The sequence below is a fragment of the Sceloporus occidentalis genome, unplaced genomic scaffold, assembly GCF_023333645.1.
Source record: "Sceloporus occidentalis isolate IW3139 unplaced genomic scaffold, rSceOcc1.0.p SCAF_27, whole genome shotgun sequence".
NCBI classification, from domain to species: Eukaryota; Metazoa; Chordata; class Lepidosauria; order Squamata; family Phrynosomatidae; genus Sceloporus; species Sceloporus occidentalis.
In genome coordinates, this window is record NW_028317007.1 from 8473467 (window position 1) to 8496836 (window position 23370).

Genomic DNA, 23370 nt, shown 5'->3' on the forward strand with positions numbered 1-23370 from the left:
TGGTATTCAGAATTAAAATAGCAATTTATAAACGGAATGTGAAAACGCCAAAAATCAACCCTTTCATTAAATGTGTGAAAGCTCACAGGGGCAATGGTATGACTTGCAATGACCTTTAAAAGAAAAATATGATATGCTCTATTTTGCTATATTTGGCTCCATGAGTTAGAAGGCCATTCTGTGACATTAAATTATACACAGTTACTTAAAGTGCTCACCACACGTATTCTCTGGCTTATGCAACTTAATTTTGTACCCTTGGGATGCATCTTTCTTACAAAATTAAAAACAAAGTACAAGCATATAATGTCATCTCAACAACCAGAGACGTAAGGCCCACCGATGCAAAGGGTTAAGTGATTTAGCTGAGCCAGATATTGCTTCCAAAGTCACAGGACAAAGCATCACTTCAAAGTTCTTCTATAGTATTGCGCGTAGTTCCAAAACATGATTTTGATTATTATTTATGTGCACTTTTCCATAACAGCCTATATTTTTCAAAATTTTGAAGCAATGTTTACCGATCTACTGCAATAGGAGTAAATTAAAAATAAAATGTAAAAATAATTATCTTAATATACTTAATTATGAAGGCAGTACGCAATGTGTCGGGATTAATAGGGTTTACCTGTGATAGCAGTTAAAAAATGTCAAATCCCTGACATCAGTATGCATTGTGATGGGCCACCCCTGGTGAGAAAGCCCTTCATAATGCATAGCTAAACCCATGACAAGCAGGGTTGCCCATGAAATATTTGGACAGCAGCTCAATATATTTTTTGGTGTGGTCGAGCCCCCGCCCCCTTAACAGACTGCCGGGGCCATCCCCGCCCCCTTAACAGACTGCCGGGGCCATCCCCGCCCCCTTAACAGACTGCCGGGGCCATACCCCGCCCCCTTAACAGACTGCCGGGGCCATCCCCCGTCCCACTATAACAGCCTGCCTGTGCCACCCCCACCCCAAAATATGCTAAATCAAACAACGTACATTAAACATCACACTGTTCATATTAACCCCTTAAGGACCGGGCTCATTTTTCGTTTTGTACCCTGTGGGACCGAGGCTGTTTTGACACTTTTGTGGTGCTTGTGTTCAGCTGTAATTTTCTCCTCACCCATTTAGTGTACCCACATAAGTTATATATTGTTTTTTTCAGGACAAGATGGGCTGATATTTTGATCGTCTTATTTACTATAAAAAAAATTAAAAAAACATGGTGAAAAATTGAAAAAAACCCACATTTTATGACTTTTATTTGAAAAATCTTTTACTCACCTAAAAAAGCAAGTAAAAAAACTAGCTAAATAGATTCTACTACTTGTCCTGAGTTTAGAAATACCCAATGTTTTTATGTTTTTTTGCTGTTTTTTGTAAGTTATAGGGCAATAAGTACAAGCAGCGTTTTATGATTTCCAAATCTTTTTTAACAAATCTGGTCAGTCTGCCTCCATCTCCTCTTTGGAACATCTTTGAAGCCGGTTAACTCAATTTAACCCATTCAAACCATATATTTTTGAAAACTAGACACCCCAGGGTATTCCAAATGCTGTTATTTTAACCCTTTCCATGCACCAATTATACAACTACACTTTGTCAAACTTTGTAATAGTAATTTTTTTTATTTTTTTTCCCACACAAATTGTACTTTAGTTATAGATATACAGGTGCTGGTATATGTCACTGTCAAACAACACCCCAATATGTGTTCAGCAACATCTCCTGAGTACAGCGATACCCCACATGCATGGGTTTGTCAGATTGTTTGGCTGGTAAAAGGCTACTTTTGGGGCATGCGTAATTCAGGTGGTCATTTGGTCATTGTGCCTCCCTCTCCTCTTTGGAATATCTTTGAAGCCGGTTAACTCAATTTAACTCAATTTAACCCATTCAAACCATATATTTTTGAAAACTAGACACCCCAGGGTATTCCAAATGCTGTTATTTTAACCCTTTCCATGCACCAATTATAGAACTACACTTTGTCAAACTTTGTAATAGTAATTTTTTTTTATTTTTTTTTCACACTAATTGTACTTTAGTTATAGATATACAGGTCCTGGTATATGCCACTGTCAAACAACACGCCAATGTGTGTTCAGGAACATCTCCTGAGTGCAGTGATACCCGACATGCATGGGTTTGTCGGGTTGTTTCAGATTTAAAATGCTACATTTGGGAAGTGCGCTTTTTTTCTCCATTTTGGTCAGTCTGTACCTATGCCCTATCTTTGAGCTAGGCCACTCCAATTTACCCCATCAGCCATTTTTTAAATATATTAGACACCCCTTGGGTATTTGAAGTGCTTTTATTTTAACTCTTTGTTGAGATTTTTGAGAAATTTTAGCACTTGCTCAAAATAATAAACTTTATTTTTTAATTTTATTTTATTAATACTTTTTTTATATTTTTTTTTACACATTTTGCTGGTACTGGATGGTTCACCTAGTGACATCACTGCATAATTATTTTTAAATGTTAGCACATTTTTTTTTATTTTTTTTTTTCATTTTTTATTTATTTTTATTTTTTTTGAATATTTTACTAATCACATAGTGATTAGAAAGCTGGGCTCCATTGACTTGCATGGTTGAATGCAGTACCTGTATTCAACCAGCAAGTGGAGCCAGTTCTCTAGAGGGTCTGGAGACCCTCTAGCGAACTTTTTCGTCTTTATTGTTTTATTTCCCGGGCCGCCGCCATCTTGCTTGATGGCGAAGATCACCGGCAGCGGCGGCTGTGACCGCTCTCCGGAGCGGTCACAGCCCACCCAGAGGTAAGTGTTTGGTGTCGCTGGATGCCTCCTGATCGAGGCATTCCAGCGACACCATTTAAGTTTAGGAGGCGATCGTTGATCGCCTCCTAAACGCTTTTAAAACGGGCGTCCGCCGCCATACAATGTATGGCGGCTGTTGACGCCCCGGGGAGGGGCCAGACATGGCCCCCAATGCCGATCTCGGCCTTGCTGAATGCCTCGACATCGAGGCATTGCAGCAAGGCCGTTTAAGCGAAGAAAGTGATCCTTGATCACTTTCTAAGCTTATTTAATTTTTTGACGGTTCAGGACCGTCAAAGGTCATTTGGTGACCTTCTTGTTATGACGGTCCTGAACCGGCAAAGGTCGCGAAGGGGTTAAAGTACATTTTCATTATGATCCTTCTAAAAATATATACTCACGTGTACTTTGATTATTTTACTGTTGAAATTATTCAATGCCACAACAATCTCGTCTTGATCAGAAGGAGAGTCAGTACCCATGTGTCTAAAAGAAGAGCACAATGACATTATAAGAATATTTACATTGAATTATGTATATATTGCCATTACATCAGAGGGACAGTGAAAATTAAGACAAACCGATAGAAGGAGAAGAGATGGGGCTTTGCGAGCTTACAAGCTATTATTTGTAAAATAAAAATATACCCACTCTCTTAACTTAACACTTATTAACAGCATTAAAAAACACCATTTCTAGTACCGTTCATGCCAAACAATTTGCAGAAATAATTCTTGAATTACAAAATTTGAACTGAATAATGTTCGTCATGTGACAAAAAAAAAACTTTTCTTTTTTGCTATTTATGTTATTAAAATTTCTGAAACAGAAACAAAATAACAGATAACAGAAGGTATAGTTAGTGTTTTGTCTATGTGGAACTGCACCTTTAATATTTAGAAGTAGTGTTTTTGTTGTATAAAGCCCTTGAAGACATATTTCAAAAAACACTTACTTCCATCCTTCATGAGTAAATTAACAAGGTTCTATACAGTCTTTTTTCTCTAGCAAGTTTTCCTTTCCATGACACTTGTAGATTATATTGATTCTACTAGCACTTCAAATACAATTACGGCGTGAAACTTATTTTGTCGAAGCAATGCAAGAGCAGCTCAAAATGTGTTCCTAGGTCATGCAATCTCAACGAAAGCTCAGAGAGACAGGAGCAATACGCAGTATATTATTTTCGCTGACTCGGCCTTCACTTTCGATATTTTGAAGGAATGGAGACAGGATGTACACCTGCTCCCTACATGGTGTTAAATTTCCCCGTAAGGCATAGCATCCATAAAGATGTATATTTCCTGATTTACGCATACCAATAGTACAGAAAACATTTTGGGGGATTTAATTGTGATTTTAAAGAATTGTAACTTTTGGCAATATTTACACATTCTATTTTTTGATGGGTCTTCCATAGTTCTTGGGAGTTTTTAGAGACTTCTAACCAGGAGAAATACATGCTGGGTCGGTACTATTATTTGGGACATAGGCATGTGTGAGCTCATGTCTTATTTTTGCTACCAAATGTTTTCATTTAACCCCTTCACAACCGGTGAATCATGCAAAAGTAGGCTCTTAAGTTCAGTGACAAACCTAGTAAGTCATGCCTTAAAAACATGCCTTTCTTTCATGTCTATTGGGAGGCATACTTCGTCTATTGGGAGGGTAATATGACTAGAGAATCCAATGTGGTCTTTCTAAAGCCCAGGGGTATCTCTTGCAACTAGAGGGAATCCCTGAGAATGTCATCATGACATCTTTGGAGGTTCACTTTAATTACAATTGTGCCCACAATGTGCAAAGGTCATTAATCGTCCTCAATGGATGGAAATCTGTGACTGTCCTAGCACATCATCAGCAGTCAGAGGGTTTACAAAACGTCGCTTAGTACTTATTTCAAAGAAACCAATTACTAGAGGTACTTTGTTGAAAAAGGCGGAGGTTGTAAATGAAACTTAAAGCAACCACCATTTGCGAGGATTGAACTATTATTTTGGGCTGATTTTAAAAATTAACTGGTCAGTCGGCAACGCTGCCCTAGGTGCATACAGTACACATGGCTCTGCTGTCTATAGACGCAGTCAGCTGATCCATTGAAGGTTACAGAGTGCGGAGAATAAAGTTGGATTTTCTAAATGGAAATAGCAAAAGTAAAAAAAAAACAGACAGTAGGAATTATACAGAAATACAATGTGTAAAACTAACAAAAAAAATAAATAAAAAAACAAAGCACAGAAACCAGGCAAACACCATGTTTAAGGTAAAAATAACGACAGCCTTGTATTGTGCTCACAAATCTGTAGAACACGGTTCCTGACACAGCTGCTGAAAATCACTACTCTGATTTAAAAAAAGCTCAGAATTTATGTGGACGCTTCCAGAAAAGTATGGGGCTCATCATATCGCAACCAAGATAAAAGTGCATAATTATTCAATTACAGCACAGAGCTATGAATGGCAGGGTGCCAGGTGTTACTACTGAAAAAATATATATATATATAAAAAAATTCTCATGTTCCGTGTTGAAAAGGGACAGCAATTATGGAAAATGAGCAAATATGCCCAGAGGCAGTTACAGAACAACAAGGATCGGGACAAGAAATTGAGTGAAATTATACAAAATGACTTAAAGTGTTATCTTCCCAGAGATCATACCAAATACAGTAAGATAACAGCAGTGGTCAAAATCATTTAAGAAAATAAACTCCACTAAACAGTAAATTACTGCTTAAATCCTGGATGCAGTACGTACATTTCCCCAGCGTTAACATAAAGAAATGTTAATGCAGGAATACCGAATTAACCGCATCCATGCCTTGGTTATTCTGGTTTCATTAGCTACAATGGTAACATTTTATAAACACATGCATCATTTTACTATGCATTAAACATTTTTATAAAGAGAACTTGTGGTTATATATCAGCTAAAGGAGGAAATTGAAAGGAGTTTGGTTCCAACCCCAAACCTTCACTAGATGTTATGTACGTCCAAACACAGTGAGCGTCTGCTGCAGGGAGAACTGCTTGGCTGGTCCTATATAATGTATAGTTAAATCAGTGACCTTGCCTCAAGTCTCCACATCCATTCAATTATGCAGGGCAAGTTCAGCCTTTCTTTATGGAATAACTTCTAGCGTAGACCCTTCATATAATTATGAACTGATGGCGTTGAAATTACAGCTCTCTTTTTAGTGACTAAACTGACTTTACTACGCACTATAACGAGCCAAACTAAGCGAGCTTCCGAAACGCTAAGCTTGTGATGCAGAATGCAAAATTAAGTGAAATAATAATTTCCTAGAAATCTTTCCCCCTTCACAAGTTACCCTTTGGTAATCCATAGTAAAAGTCAGTGAGTAAAAATCTGCAGTGTATAAAAGTTGTCACCCCTTTGATTATGATTAATTAAAAATTATTTAAATGAATAAATAAAAAGTGATAAAGGAAAAGGTGTATCAATATACTATCTACAATGGACAAAAAAAAAAGGTCTCACCTTACAGCGTATACCAGATCTTAACATGCTATAAATCTGCCGGGATTATTATTTGTTTTATATAGCGCCATCAAATTCCATAGCGCAACAATATTAGCTCTAAACTGCCCCTAACCAACATTTCTAATACAGAACAAGATCAAGAATGAAATAAGGTGCAAGTCTTTTATAGCAGGAAAAAACAGCAGACTGGCTAAATGGTTCATACCCGCTTACTGGATTAACCGCTTCGTGACAAAGGCTGATTTTACTTTTTGTACCCTTCGTGACAATGGCCGTTTTAACATTTCTGCGCTGCTCGTGTTTAGTTGTAATTTTCTCCTTTCCCGTTTACTGAACCCACACACATTAGATATTGTTTTTTTCAGGACAAGAAGGGCTTTCTTTAGATGACATTGTTTTGATTGTATCATATTATTTACTATTAAAAAAAGTATAAAATATGGTGAAAAATTTAGAAAAAAATGACTGTTTATAACTTTTAGTTGAAAAATCTTTTACTCATCTATAAAAGGTAATGAAAAAACCTGCTAAATAGATTCTATTTGTCCTGAGTTTAGAAATACCCAATGTTTTTATGTTTTTTTGCTTTTTTCTACACATTATGGGGCAAAAAGTACAGGTAGCGTTTTGCTATTTCAAAGCCTTTTTTTTCCAAATCTGGTAATTCTGCCCCCATGTGCCATTTCGGGTATCTTTGAAGCCGGCCAATGCAATTTACCCCATCAAGTCATATATTTTTGAAAACTAGACAGCCCAGGGTATTCCAAGTGCTAGTATTTTAACCCTTTCCAAGCACTAATTCTACCATCAGCCTTTGTCAAACTTTATGGTAGTCATTTTTTTTGCATTTGTTTTTTCACACACATTTTACTTTAGGTATGAATAAACAGGTTCTGGTATATGTCATAAAACACCCCAATATGTGTTTAGCAACATCTCCTGAGTACAGCGATACCTCACATGAATGATTTTGCCTGGCTGTTTGGGGGCAAAAGGGCCACATTTGAGGCATGTGCATTTTCAATGTTGAACTTTGGCATTTGGGGATCCACTGCCCATGCCCTATTTGGTACATCTTTGAGCCGGGCCATTTCAGTATGCCCAATAAAGCCATGTATTTTTGAAAACTAGACACCCCAGGGTATTTTAAATGCTGGTATTTTAACTCTTTGCATGCACACATTTTACCACCAGCATTTTTTCAAAGTTTGCAGTAGTATTTTTGTGTGTGTATTTTTCCCACACACACCTACTTTATGTATGAATTTACAGCTCTTGGTATATGCCGCTGTCACACGACACCCCAATATGTGTTCAGCAACATCTCCTGAGTACAGTGATACCCCACATGCATGGGTTTGTCATTTTTGGGGGGAACTAAAAGGCCACATTTGGTACGTGTGCATTTTTCTAATTGGAAATTAGATGTGTGGCCATCCTTCCCCCCCCCGTGTTAATTGGGACATTGTTGAATGCAGCCAATTCAATTTACCCCATCAAATCATACATTTTTTTAAAAGTAGACACCCCATGGGCATTTAATATGCCAGTATTTTAACTCTTTCCATGCGAGAATTGTTTTAAGCTAATGTGCTAATTTTAGGACTTGCTCACAAAAATATATTTTTTATATATATATTGACATTTTTTTTTTGCCTTTTTTAAAACATTTTTAAAATTTTTTTTTCAACTTGAAGGTTCCCCTGATAGTGACATCAGAGGGAAATTATTTTTACATTTTACTGGTTTTTTACTATTTTTTTTCTAATGATTATTAATTTTATTTTTTATTTATTTTTTTCTAATCACACTGTGATTAGAAAGCTGGGCTCCATTGACTTGCATGGTTGAATGCAGTACCTGTATTCAACCTGCAAGTGGAGCCAGAGTTCTCTAGAGGGTCAGGAGACCGTCTAGCGAACTTTTTCGTCTTTATTATTTTTTTTCCCGGGCCGCCGCAATCTTGCTGATGGCGAAGATCACCGGCAGCTGTGGCTGTGACCGCTCTCCGGAGCGGTCACAGTCCATCAAGAGGTAAGTGTTTGGTGTCGGTGGATGCCTCCTGATCGAAGCATTCCAGCGACACCATTTAAGTTTAGGAGGTGATCGTTGATCGCCTCCTAAACGCTTTTAAAACGGGCGGGATGTTGACGCCCCGGGGTTGGGCCAGACATGGCCCCTGATTCTGATCATGGCGTTGCTGAATGCCTCGAGGTCGAGGCATTACAGCAACGCCGTTTGGGTAAAAAAAAAAAGAAAAAAACCCAAAAAAAAAAACGATCACGGATCGATTTTTTTTACCCGTTTTAACAAATGACGGTCCTGGCACGTCATTTGTCGTTAACGACATGTTTTTCCGTGACGTGCCCGGACTGGCAATTGTCATCAAGGGGTTAAGCAACCCTGCCCCTGAGCAAGCGATTGCAGGATATTAAAAGCGGAGTAAGGTAGGTAGCGATACATTGAAACCTTAAGTCCAACCAACAGCTGTGTCTGTGCGGGTTAAGCGTCTATTGGTGACTGAGATTCTGATGTGTTTCCAGCTAATTCAGAGTATTTATTTTAGGCTGTTAGGAGTCCTTCCCGCTGATTGTTATTAGCTTGGGGCATCTTAGTACTTGCCATTGTTGGGCAATTCCTATTTTGCAGAAGGCATCATTGGAGTGAAAGGAATACCAATGCTGTCATAACCTAGCAACGAGAGATTTAAGTTACAGACTACCAATTATTGGAAGCCCTGCATAGTGCATAATTTAATGTTTGAGGAGGCTTTGGAGACGTAGGCACGGAGTAGAAACCGCAACTCGCATGCAAACTCTGCCTTTAGTGAATAAACTCCTTTGCCATGCTGGCGTCTCAACCTTGTAAGTGGCCTTTCATCCACTAGAAGTCTGATTAAGGTGAAGACCGACCTGCATTCCCGAACTAAACGAACTAACTAAAACCGTTCCTATTGCATTCACCTTTCAGTGATGCTTTTTTCCTTCATATCAAAAAGCTAGTTTCGTAGCTGGACTTCACTTTCAATAAAACGATCCTCCCTGACAGCGGCTTTATCTGCAATTTCAAAGTTTCTGCCATTCACAACAGAACAGGGTAGAAAAAAAAATCCCATTTCACAAATGTCATCCTCAACAAGGTAGGTCTTGATTACAGTGATGAAAGAACAACTGCTTGTTTGTCAGTTCTCAAGGTTAGGACAACCAATCTATTCTCAATAATTAAACCATGAATTTCTCAGACGGCTAGCATACCCTGCTAGAATTGTTTGGATAGTTTGAAAATGATGTGTGTTCTTTAGAATCATGCTTTTTTTTTTTTTTTTTTTTTTTTTTTTAAACTGCCGCACCAGCTTTATTTATAGAATAATTCATTGTTTTATTTCTCTCCTCCATGTGAAGAACGAAAAAAAAACATTATTTCATCCTCCACAATCCACTCATATCAAGCGCCAACATATTTTTCAGCGTTGAACAATAACGTTAGCTGGAATGCCAACGTGCTTATTTTCTCCCCAATGTGATAACAAAGTATAATTTCTGAGCACCAAAAAGAATGATGCAGTGAATCAAAACCACAGTGCTTGATCTTACGTTACTCGTATAACTTATCATTAGATTTTTCTTACAACACTCAACTTAGAATGTTTTAACCCTCGCCTAAACCGAGGTTAATGTAGTCTGCTTGGAAAATCTCAGTATCCTCATACAACTCCACAGCCGGTACATTTTGCACGTTGAGCAAATCCTTTCAACGGATTAAAATATTTTTTTTTTACAAGGTTCTATTACCTAACCTGGCACCTAAGCGGTTACGGCTTTAAATGTCATTCAGAAGCCCTTGTCAAGTAACTCTTGCTTATTCAGCGGTGAACATTATATGTAAAAACAAGAATTCATATTTCAATGAAGTCTGCTAGACTAGAGATATAAACATAGCAAAAAAACCATGAGATGTTACATGATGTCATATTTTTAAGTGTAGATTATAAAGGGACTAAATAACTTTGAATTATTAATGGTGATCAGAGGAATGGGTAACAGATCATTAGTCGTCACTAGTTTCCAAACTGTGCCTGCCGGCAGCAAAGTGGCTGCATATTATAAACCGTGGAGTTCCGTGCAGGAACATAATCTAATTAAAAGGCCATGATGAGCGATAGCCTACACACTTTACTACAGAACTCGCAGGTACCGCTAAAACCCTCCATTTCTTCATCAGCAGTTAAGGACTGCATTCATCACAAGAATTACAATAATGAAATCGGCCAAAAAGCAGGAACATTTTAATCCATTGTAATGGTGAAGCCGTATTATAATTTAATGCGGTACTGTATGGGGAAATTTACACTTTAAAATATAATTTTAATGGGAACTCTTGCAAAAATAAGTTCATCAAGCCGATTTACTACAAAAGGCATTTTAGTACGAGGGCAAAGGTAAGGTGAATGTCATTTTACAGACTAGAGATCAAAAGAGGCAACGTACTGCCAACTGCTTTATATTACCGCAACATTAAATATTTACTGACAAACAGAATTCAAAATGTAATATTCATTAAAATTAAAAAAGGTTCATTTTGTCTGATAATACTTTAAGGTACTCATATGCTTCAATGGAATAATAATTAAAGGTTACCTCAGCTCAGTCCTTTTCGCAGGAAAAAGAATCAGTGCTGGCCCTCCATAATGAAAAAGTGTAATGAAGGCTATCTCCAATATCCAAGCAGGGGAGTGGTGTCTGGTCATACCAAACTCCTGACCACGTTCCAGCCACTACACACACCATACAAATCTAACCGTGACTAGCTGGACCCTCTTATTGCAGCCACACTCCCAGGTAACCAATTCTTAGAAGTTCCCTCATGGGGTTATTTATATTTATTATATATGTGCCATAACATATGACATGCATCACAAAACAAAATGGTTCTACAGGACCCCTGACATACAGTGTACGTCATGGCCATTTCACACGGTCAATGACAGTCTGATCTTGCCAATGTCAGCTGGGGCCAAAATCTGGGGCCCGAGCTGTCAGATGGAATGTAAAATAGCTCTGAGTGGCTTTTAAACAGATCTTCAGGAATTTCCTGCAACTGACGTCATCCAGCTGAGGTCTCCTGCCACTTGTTGACTGACCATCACAGACAGTGTAATGTATGCCGCTACAGCCCCAATGACACAGGTTGACTACTTTTTAGAAATTATTTGGATATTTAAATTAAGTGGGTGCTAAATGAGACATGAGCTTAGGAAAAAAAAAAAGTTCGGCAAAGTGGAAGTTTAAAAAAAATGTTGTGCATTTTCTAATATTTGCCCTCTAACTGCCAAAATAGATGAAAGTCCAAGCCATATATGGTGGTTTACAAATCAGTAAATTATTTATTAAACTAACCAGCCAAAAGTGTCTGTATCAGTACCAAAACATGCTCTCTGTCCTTACTTTGCGCTTTGACTGCTTATTTGCTACATTTCACATTAAAATACTTAACAGCATTTTTACATCAACTTACGAAAATACATGGTATATCTCTTGTGATCGCCCCTTCCGCAACTGTAAAGCCCATGCGCCAGGGTTAGCTTTCAGCTGAAAGTATCCCTATCGTTAAAAAACAAGAATGGTATATATTACAATATGGATACCATCTGGAGCATGCTAGTTTTCGACAAATATGTTGTGCGTCCAGAAGTACGAGGTAGTCAATAATTTTATTCTACAACATTATTCCTATGCACCGTGCTTACCAGATTGGCCATTACTATAGTGTCTACCATAACTGGATCTTTTTTGGTGCCTAACGTGAACTGCAGTCCTCTGGGTGGCTGTCCCGTTGATACATCAAAGCAGTGTCCTTCAAGTAACAGATATTCCAGCTCATAGTTTGCCGTGACAATTCCTTCTATCTAGAAAATACAATATTGATTGGCATGTTAACAGTCCTTGGCGGAAAAAAAATAAATGTTCTCTTCCAATTTTCCTGGACTATTAAGAATATTAAATAAACCAAGCTTATTTGTCAGTACTAATACTTTTTTTCTAGAACTTATATTTATATCGCATTTGATCAAAACCAAATTTAACTGCCAAGATTAGCAGACTATAGATAAAGTATCTGTTTTTCTTAGAAATCTTCAAACACAGTAAGTGTTCACAAGAATATGTGTAAGCTATATACTTACATCTTGTAAATGGATATTATCAAGATCGCATGAACTATGTACAGCTTCTACGAGCCAGCTCTCGGGGGTGATCATATTGAGAGTGAAAATTGGAGATTCAGGCATATCCAGGAACTTTGCAGAGGGCCCCGGAGAAAGACTATCCCCCTTCAAAAATACTGGTTCCGGCTCAAGCACCAGTCGATAAAAACTAAAATCAGATAAAAGGTTAAAATTCAATCATTTACATTTAAAAGTTAATGGACAAAACTTGTATCAGAGTAGTTATTTTTGCTATAAAGTACTTTGTTTTGCTAGCACTATAATAGTTACAGCCACAGACTACAGCTTAGGTATAATCAACTGCAGACATGTTCCATGACTCCTTCACATACTTAGCATATTAAGTTATTGTCTGTACCTTTTCAATGGCATTTCTGATAGTTTGGCTTTGCAATTCATGAACATGGTTAACTTCAGATTTATTAATCGTCCAAGAACCTGAAAAAAACAAACAAACATGAAAACCCACACAAACCTCCCACCAACACCACCACATACTGCAAAGAACAATACATTTGTATCGGTAAGTTACATTCTAAACACCTTTTAAGTCATAAAACAAACAAATCATTCTGCAAGAATGTATTTCTTTAATACCGACATCTGTCATTGTATTCAAAGTGGGGCAAAAATTCCCAGGACACCCTTTTAAAATGTTTCTTGAAGGAAAACACTTTATAAATCTAAAATGTCTGAGATGTAAATAAAAGCTTACCGTTATTTCTCTATAGAAATGTAGAATTTGATGGCAGATAAGTACCATCTACTCTGTATTTTGCAGTTTAAAGACTCAGGCCTTAATCAGTAGTTGGTCTCTTCTAAGTTTTAGGATAGCCGTATGCCTATACCATTCATGTTTAGATTCTTTACTATGTTAAACTCTACCACTTCTGCTGGGGGGCAGTTCCACTTACATACCACCTTCTCATTAAAGTAAAACTTCCTTATGTTACACTTAAGCCTCTGACCCTTTGACCTCTTGTTCTAGTATTTCTCCCCCTCTGAAAAACTTCCATCCACTAATTTTAACTCATTTAGTATTTAATGTGTCTATCACATTCATGTGTAACATTATGTACCACTTAATGTAAACAAAAATATCTCTCGTGGTAAGCAACCTACAATCAGGAAATGAGACATCTTCTGGGCTTCTCTGGAAAGAGGGTCAACCACAGCAATAACATCAAAATAAGGGCCAGACTCCTGAGGTTCAACTTTTAGCAAACTAGAAAGAAGAATAAAAACAAAAGCATGTTCAAGAGGAAACAAAAATATTGTTGTATGGCAGCCGATTCACCATTTGTATGATGAAACAGGGATCCCCTCAGGTCATCACACAACCTAGAGGCAAGTCTATACAAACAGAGATACACACTTTATTAAGTCCAAATGTTTGTACAGCACACCTCACAAGAACATAGGGGAGACCATGAGAAACAAGAATGAGAGTGTGAGAGTGAATGTGGGCAGCAGGAAACAAATTTCATTCCCGAATTAAAAATGCCCACGATCGGAAAACTCAATAAAAAGATTTAAAAAAAAAAAAATCTATGGCCCACATATATTCGGCCAAATATTCTAAGGGGCAAGGAACGAAATTTGTTGCCCGAAAATGTCGTCCAAAACCAAACAGAAAAATGTGACTGAATATATATACACACACACACACAATACATGCTATATATATTTTTGTATAGATTACCTGTTTTTCTGCTTCATGAAGCGGATCTCTTGCCTGGACTCTCCTTTTGGCATTGAAGAGAGAAGAGAATCCACCTTCATAATCAAATCACTTGCAGTACTTAAAAGATATCAAAATGAGACAGCACAATCATTCAGGATATTTTGGCAGTGTTGAGGGGAAAAAATGAAGAAAAAAACCGCAACAAATTAAAAAGTAACATTCAAAGGTCATATTATAGGATATAATAACTGTATAATAACCCATTTTTCTACATGCTTATATTATTGTATGCACTTATATTAATATAAACAAGCAACACACTTATGAGCTTGAATTGCACTTTAGTTCGATATGATCTTTCATACATTATTTACTTCCCAGCCCTTCAAACACCCTGCTCCATTTACTCAAAACTATAATCACCAATAATCAAACTATACCCCACAGGTTTATTATTCATGATGAGAAATTTGGGCATAAAACTTTCTTTTTACTCTTAGGAGAGTATGCAAACAACCCAGCCATGTTATTGATTATTAACACAATTATTCTGCCTGGTCTTTATTACACGCTCTGTAGCCAGACATTAAAAGTACGGTATTCTGCTTCTGCCAGACAAATATTGATATTTACCGCTTTGATGATGGAACCATCTTTTTCACAAGATTTTTTATTTTTTCAGCTGATGTAGTGTACGTAATCTTTTCCAATAAGTTAAAATCTTCCTCGTGGAATTCATTTGATTCAATAGGACTTAAAACCTAAGCAAAAGTAACCATATTGAAAAACTAACACTGGTCAGCAATAGCACACAATTTTCATACACAGGAAAAATACAGCAACATGCAAGAAGGGGTACACCTTTGGTCTTGTGCCCTGTTGAGGAGTTGGCCCCCAGCTATAACAGCCTCCACTAATATGGGGAAGGTTTTCCACAAGATTTTGGAGTGTTTCTGTGGGATTTTGTTACCCATTCAGCCAATAGAGGATTTTTGAGCTCAGGCACTCATGGTGGACAAGGAGGCCTGACTCGTAATTCCAATTTTGGGTCAGACTCTTTTGCTTTTCTAGTTGTTCTTAAGTATTTGCTATATGCTGATGTTACGAAACACAGTGCAGGAGAAAACAAAAAAATACTCCAACAGGAACTAAAACAGAGTTGATATTTGAACCGACAGATACTAGGGTCGCTGGAGATACATATTGCAATAGATGAATATAGTGAATTAGTATTCATCGGCCAAAGGGGTCGTACGAAGAAAAATAAAAAATAATTATTCCACCTTGTGATGTATGACTTTATAATAAAAAAAATACATTATTTCATTGTTTTATAGATTAACAGATGTTACATTTGTCCAATATTTAATAAGTGCTGATAGGAAGGGGCTATTCTTTATGAGGATATTCTAAATCATAGTTAACCAATTAGAACAGGCTTTGCTTGATCATTCTTGAAAAATATATGATGTCCATGCATAAACATTTATGGCAAAATACAGAGGTAACTCAGTCCAATGAGTTATGGAAAACAAAGAGTGCTTGGGACAGGAAAGTAATTGCTATTTATACAGTTTTTAATCCTTTTTGCAACTAAATTAAGATCTAGATTTTAAAGTTTACAAGCATTTTATATTTACCAACGTCAAAGGATGTGGCAGTATACTTTAACATGCAGTAACCCTTCTTCCATAAATCAGGGGGCAGAAAATAGTTTTATATCAAGACGTAGAATTTTTGCTTATTGCCTTTAATCTAGAACTCACCCTTTGAAACATACAAGTTGGGTATTTCTAATCCATGAGATGAGATTTAACGGCTAATGTTATCAAAAGTCTCAAGGGTCAGTGAATGTGAAAAGATTTTACCAAATCAATATCAAAATAAGACTCCAAAACACTTTCCCCTAAAGGTATACTAAGATCCTGATTCTTTGGACAAACAAAATATTTCCAACTGACTGAATGCACATAAAACAAACCGAAAGATAACATAAAGTACACAACTGTACAGTGTTTGATTACAAGAACCACAATGGTACAGGAGTAATTCCTATGCAGTGTAATAAATAAGTCTTTTGAAGAAATAATAGTCAAAAACAATATTTATCTTGTAAAAAAAAAAATAGGCATTTCAATATGTTTGTCATAATGTGACAGTAAAACAGATTAAATGTACTTGTCGGATTAAACTGTCCATTAAAGACTTGAATAATTATCTTCAAAGCACACGGTGATAATCACCTCAAAGCCGTTTTTTACGGTTAAGCGGAATGCGCTACAGAACAAGATAGCCCATAAACCACAGCATTTTACGTGCTCTAAACGCACGCAACTATGATTATGCCATATTTCTCTCAATACCACACAAGAATTAACAATTTCATTGCACCCATGAATTAAGTGTACTGAAGAAAGAGAGCACAAGGCATTTACACAGCTACGTTAATGTCCCAACTCCATTCACAGTAGTATTCTAAATGATATTTCACTGGGATAAAATGAATTAAATCTGTCACTACACTTGAATAAAGAACTACAGAGAAAGTAGGTGGTTTTCATTCCCTTTTGCCAGAATGCAATGTGTCAATATAAATTACGAGAAGACACAATAATGGCTTTAGTCAACAAGCAAAGCACATATGAACGAGGAAAACGCTTAACATTTTATTTGGAAACAAGACTATTCCTCCCCGATAGTCATATTTCATCGATCTCTGGCTTTACACTAGCTCACATGGGGGTCTGTTGTTAAATTGAACAGAAAATCTGCACTTGTGGTATTAGTGGAATCATAGCGTGTTAAACAATCGTTGGCCCATTAATCTACACCAAAGATTAGGTGCACTTCTTAAAACAACATATCTATGTATCCATCTATAAAAATATATCACCGTATTTTCACCAGCACATTAGGGATTACATTAAAAAGAACAATGTACATAAAGCTGCTGTTGGACAATTGTCATTACATTCATCCAGAAACCGGTTTAGGAAATTAGGAATGGAGGCCAGTCTTTCAGAAAGCACACGGCTAATCACTATAGCGGTTACTACTCAAGAAACTAACTGGAAGAAATGGAGTTACACATACATTAAACGAGACAAGCTCTTCAAGAAATTGTTTGCTAGGACCATGGTTATTTTTCATTATGGAAAAGTATCGCTAAATGGATTTTAAAATGGATTAGAGGTCATAAGGAAGTAAGGGCAAAATAATAAGATCAATTGCTATAAAACACACATAAAAGCATGTGGCAAGCTTGAGCAATAGAGAAAATATAGTAGTCCTGGTGCTATGACGCAGAATGCAAAACAAGCTTTGTTGGTTTTTAGGCACTAGTTTGGTTTATCTGGACCACAGATGCAAACTTTGCCTTCAACATAATGAAAACTAGCAAATTCAGTTGTCAAAAGCAAGTTTTTACTTGCAAAAGCTTTCACATTTCTGTATAGTAACAAAAGGAAATAAGAAGTAACCTTATATTTAGGTCTTTTATTAGACTTATAGTTTTTAAACTGTGTAAATAATGCCCTGGCAAAGTTAACTGGACTTCTATCAAACTAGGGTGTTTGGCATTGGATAATTTAAATGGCCTATCCCCATTTATACCCATATCGTACAGTGCATCGTCTATATAATTCTTACCCGTCCATTACTGATCACAGCCATTTGTCCAGGTTGTAGTTTAAGAACTTCACGACAGTATAACTCTTGAGTAAGGAGTATGTCGGTTCCCATTGTATTATATTTCTTTTCAAAGGCATCATCATCCATTTCCTGAGGGAACAAAATCAGATTCTGAAGCACAGCTCTGGGGGTAGATAGCACCAGAATGAAAGACTTACCAGTGGAAGATACTTCCCTTTATTACCAGTAAATCTTGCATGTCACCGGAAAATTACATTTCACCGTGAACGGAGCTAACTAAAGCCTGACGCTTTTTCTTGTGTTTCATAGATCTTACATTTGTCTTACAATTTGTAACAAATGCCCAATGTAGCGGTTATTTCAGTAACATAGATTAAACGGAATTATCTAATCAAGTCTGCCCATGTCAAAAGCAAATATGTGTTTTGACTGTTTATCCTAAAAATAACTATTATAATCATCATATACCTTCTAATATATATATATATACACATATATATATATATATATCCATATAGATTTGCATTTCTCCTGTGTACAATTCTTTTGCACATAAAAGCCCTTTATATGAACACTGTAATATATAATTACAGGGAAGATATTGTCTAAAATGATGCCGATTTGTTAAGACTACAATACACTAAAAGCCTGTCTGGAGAAATACAGTAGGTTAAATAGGGCTAATTGGTCATCAATTGCAATGTGACTATGTTCTATTACAGCTCCACATTAAATAATTCCCTTTATGAAAAAGAAGAAAAAAAAATAAAAAAAATAAAAAATGTGCCTCCAAGACTACTTCTTTGGGTAAACTACACCTTACAAAGATTACATTTCCTTTAACAATCTCAAAAGGAGATGTATCATTGAATTAAACTCCAAAATAATATGTTCCAATTTTAATCTATATGTAAATTCTAGAAATGACTTCATATCATAGTTTTTGAATGGCACGAATAAGTCCTTCAGAGGGTTCATTAGCATTTGTATTGAGAGAGGGGTCAGAGTCCAGCAGAAATGCAGAATATACAATTTTTGCTTGCTCATTCATGAAGTAATCTGGCTACTCATTTGTGAAATCAATTGCATAGTTAGACGGTAAAGCATGAATTTTGGATATCTCAGAACCGATATACCACTATTAGTAGGTAATAATTCTTAATACACAAACTCACAACTTTTTCTTGTTAACGTACTAAGAGAATATCAGGAACCAAACTGTACCAAACACACCATCTAAATTAAAGAGATTATTAAAAACAGTGCAATCATTTCTTGATAACATATAATTACATAAACATAGCGTTTATTGGTTTAGCACAAATAAATTGCCAACAATATTAATACGTATGTAATATTCTCTACCTTAATATGGGTTTCAAACCAAAAAAATAATTATTTTTTCTAAATTCTAAAATCTAAGCTAATGGTTTAGTTTTTGAATCTTCCTAAGACAAGACATAACATTCGGGCCAGTTGCAAAAAATTAAAACATCCCTCAAAATATATTATCCAACATTCAAGTTAAACAGGAGCATTCTCACTTTCCAGCATTTTTTTCACATAAATGCTATACACATATGTAGGCCAATCTTCAATATTGTCCTTAATAATGAAAACAGTCTACATATGTGTGGCGCACACATACAAAAAACACACACAAACACCAGAGTGTGTTAATACTTCCCTGAAATCTGGATCTTGGTAACAATTTATATATTACCATTATATATTCCAACTTTGTGGAAACACGTATTCCAGCGTGACTGTGCCCAAGTGCACAAAGCAAGGCCCATAAACACATGGTCATAATGTTATGGCTGATCAGTGCATATATTAAAATAAAAGTTGGAAACAGATAAACATTTGGAATAAAGTATATAAAAAAATACTATAAGGCTTAACGAACAGATAATCATTTATTTCATTACCATAACATAGAAGTAGGGCTGCAACAACTAATCGATAAAATCGATAATAATCGATAATGAAAATCGTTGCCAACGAATTTCATTATCTATTAGTTGAATCGATTTTTATTGATTATAAAATGAGGGTTTTTTCAGAGCAAACGCTCTGAAAAATACCCCTCATTATATAATCCGTTTCAGTGACTCACAGCAGCAGCTCATACTTACCAGTCCCTCCCTGTAATCACTGTGACAACTGGCCCCGCCCCTTCCTTCTCCCAGAAGGCCAGAACCACATGGCTGTGACACTCATCTAACTAAGTATAAGATTTAATATTTGGGCTGCTGAAAGTTAGGGGAGGTGGGGGTTAATTTAGGGGCAGTTATGGTTAATGGAGTGTTTAGGGTTAATTTAGGGGCAGCTATGGTTAATGGGGTGTTTAGGGTTAATTTAGGAGCAGCTGTGGTTAATGGGGTGTTTGGGGTTAATTTGAGGCAGTTGTGGTTAATGGTGTATTTAGGGTAGTTGTTTTGATGGGGTATTTAGAGTTAATTTAGGGGTAGTTATGGTTAATGGGGTGTTTAGGGTTAATTCAATGATGAGGACTGAGGGTTAATTTGATTAATTTAATAAAGTTAACTTAAGGCGCAGTTAGAGGTAAAGGGGGGCAGACTAAGGGGAATCTAAATCCTGGGGGCAGTGAAGATTAACCCAGTACTTATTTATAAAAGTATGGTGTCAGTGTGCTGTGAACGGGTCTGTGACCCAGCGTGGCACGGAGCGTGCCACGGAGGCAGCGTGGAGTGGCATATGTGGGAGGCAGCGTGGAGTGGCATATGTGGGAGGCAGCGTGGAGTGGCATATGTGGGAGGCAGCGTGGAGTGGCATATGTGGGAGGCAGCGTGGAGTGGCATATGTGGGAGGCAGCGTGGAGTGGCATATGTGGGAGGCAGCGTGGAGTGGCATATGTGGGAGGCAGCGTGGAGTGGCATGTCTGGGAGGCAGCGTGGAGTGGCATATGTGGGAGGCAGCGTGGAGTGGCATATGTGGGAGGCAGCGTGGAGTGGCATATGTGGGAGGCAGCGTGGAGTGGTATATGTGGGGGCAGCGTGGAGTGGCATATGTGGGAGACAGCGTGGCATGTCGGGGAGGCAGCGTGGCAAGCCTGGGCTCAAATGTGCATCAATTGGGGGGGCTGGTTGGGAAATAAAGACAAGAAATGCATTTTATCAAATTTTTTTTATTCTGCTGTTTTTATTTAACATCATTTGTTTATTAAATTATTTTAAATAAATGAAAAATGTACATTTTTTTTTTATCCGATTAATCGACAAAATAATCGGCCAACTAATCGATTATGAAAATAATCGTTAGTTGCAGCCCTACATAGAAGAGACTAATTCTTAAAATAGTATTTCATAAAGTGTCATATAGCAAAAGGATTAAGCAGACAAATATAAAGTCTAAAACTAACAATTTTCTTCTAATTCTCTTTCATATATACAATGTATATTATAAATAGAAAAAAATATAAATTATAATTATTTAATTCTATTAAAATATATTTATATTTTTTTCTATTTATACTGGTGGTGAGGGGGAGTGTATCTGGACACAGAAGTAGACACCAGCAACCTACTGTGTACGACATACTAGGCAGATGTGCTTTAAAGTAGCAAAGTTTCAAAAATAAATAGTTTACTTTTAGCATTTAATAAAATGCAAAATTGGTGAACAGAAGAAAAAAATTAAATCAAGATTTGGAGTGTCCAGCCCTTGCCTTCAAAACTGCATAAATTCTTCTAGGTACACTTGCACAGATTTTTTTTTTTTTTTTTTTTTAAAAGGAGATTGGCAGGTAGATTGTTCCAAACATCTTGAAGAACTAACCACAGCACTTCTGTGGATTTAGGCAGCCTTAATAAAGACTTTGGCTGTATGCTTGAGGCCGTTGAATAAATTTGGAATGAGATAATTCACTGATGGTATTGCATGATTAATAAGTATCCGTCTTTAGGTCTCAGCATTGAGGAGACCATTCATTCTGACCAAATCTCTAACTCCATTTGCAGAAATGCAGCCCCGAACCTGCAAGGAACCTCCATTTATGCTTCACTGTTGCCTGCAAATACTTATTCTTGTACTGCTCTCCAGCCCTTTGGCAAACTGCCTTCTGCTACAGCCAAATATTTGTTCAGAGGACCTGCTGCCATTTGTCTGCACCCCAGTTCCTGTGTATTCGTGAATAGTTGAGTCACTTGGTCTTAGTTCCAGGTCAGAAGTATGGTATTTGGCTGCAAGTCTTACACGAAGAACACTTTTGACCTTCTCAGGACAGTAGATGGCACTCCTAGACATCTTTCGAATGGGAACGGAAGTAAGCACCATGAGTCTCATCTGGTTTCCTTGGGCGACCACTGTGTCTACGGTCCCCAGCATTGCCTATTTCTTTGATTTTCTAAAGAGCTCGGACAGAACTATCTGCCTTGAAATTTCTGCCTGGGTTCAGCCTTGCTGATGCAGTATAAATACAAAATGTGTCTTGTTGCTGTGCTCTCTCTTGATTTTTAAACTGTCTTCAGCAATCTCACCTTGTTAGTGAATTTGGCTGTTTCTTACCAAATCTGATTCCCCCTACACAGCCGTTTCTGTTTCAGTTAACAATTGTGTTTCAACCTACATATTAAATTGATGATTATTAGCTCCTGTTCGGTATAATTGTTTGGTCACACACCTAACTATATTCCATACAAAATGCCTGACTTTCTGCAAGTGTACCTGGAGAAATTGATGCCGTTTTGAAGGCAAAGGGTGAAGGCATTCTCACTTTACAGCATTTTTTTCACAGCAGCCTAAAACTTTTGCACAGTACTATTATATATTATATATGCTTTTTCTAAGTAAAAAGATTGTATCCATACTGTACTAAATCCTTTATAAATTAAACTGACACTAATTCCCAGTGCCTTCAACAGTTACAGCTCTTTGTCTCCTCTAGAATCTTCCTCAAGTTTGACCTTTATGATTAATGCTGGAGCTGGGTATGAAGGGCCACAGGGAACGTAAGATGTAGCCCTTTGCAGAACTGGCAAAAAAACAAGCAAAACAAAGCAAGAGAACACACTGATAAACAACTGCAAAAGTTACGTGTGTGTGAAAATATATACGCGGCTTCTGAATTTCTCCATTGTTGCATTTGTTTGGCAATGAAGGCAATTAGATATTTAACCAAAATCCAGTATTAGACAAAAGGAAAGAAAGCAAAACACATTTTGTACTTTTAAATGGACTTAAATAAGCATTTGCTCTGGTGAAATTAAAGCAGCCCCCTGCGTCTTGTCAGAAATATCGTGCCCTTGACTCAACTTCAGTAGGAATAACTGCAGGGAATGCTTCTAGTAGTTATTGATAGACTTGCAAATGCGTTTTTGTACCAAATTTTACCGCTTCGTCCATTTCCCGAATAACAAACAAATCCAACATTGGATGAAAGAAACTTTGTTCTGTTGCCGCAGCCGCCATTTTTAACTACATTAAGAATAGGAGAATCTCTCCTCGCACTAAGAGGAGGAAGATTGAACAAGCTGATCTTTGTTTGTCCAATCAGCTCACTCCTGTCACATCA

General features: G+C 37.0%; 1 protein-coding gene across 1 annotated transcript in view; it reads right to left on the minus strand.

Annotated features, from left to right (window-relative positions):
* The window catches only part of LOC149299902 (UDP-glucose:glycoprotein glucosyltransferase 2-like), an 85724-nt gene that overhangs the window by 19834 nt on the left and 42520 nt on the right, over window positions 1-23370 (minus strand). Inside the window, exons 22-30 of the mRNA XM_089485857.1 lie at window positions 17832-17963; window positions 14820-14944; window positions 14202-14300; window positions 13622-13724; window positions 12858-12937; window positions 12458-12647; window positions 12023-12181; window positions 11791-11876; window positions 3176-3260 (exon numbers count right to left, since the gene is read on the minus strand). Of these exons, the coding sequence (XP_089341983.1) occupies window positions 3176-3260; window positions 11791-11876; window positions 12023-12181; window positions 12458-12647; window positions 12858-12937; window positions 13622-13724; window positions 14202-14300; window positions 14820-14944; window positions 17832-17963 (1059 nt within the window). The remainder of the gene's footprint in view (window positions 1-3175; window positions 3261-11790; window positions 11877-12022; window positions 12182-12457; window positions 12648-12857; window positions 12938-13621; window positions 13725-14201; window positions 14301-14819; window positions 14945-17831; window positions 17964-23370) is intronic.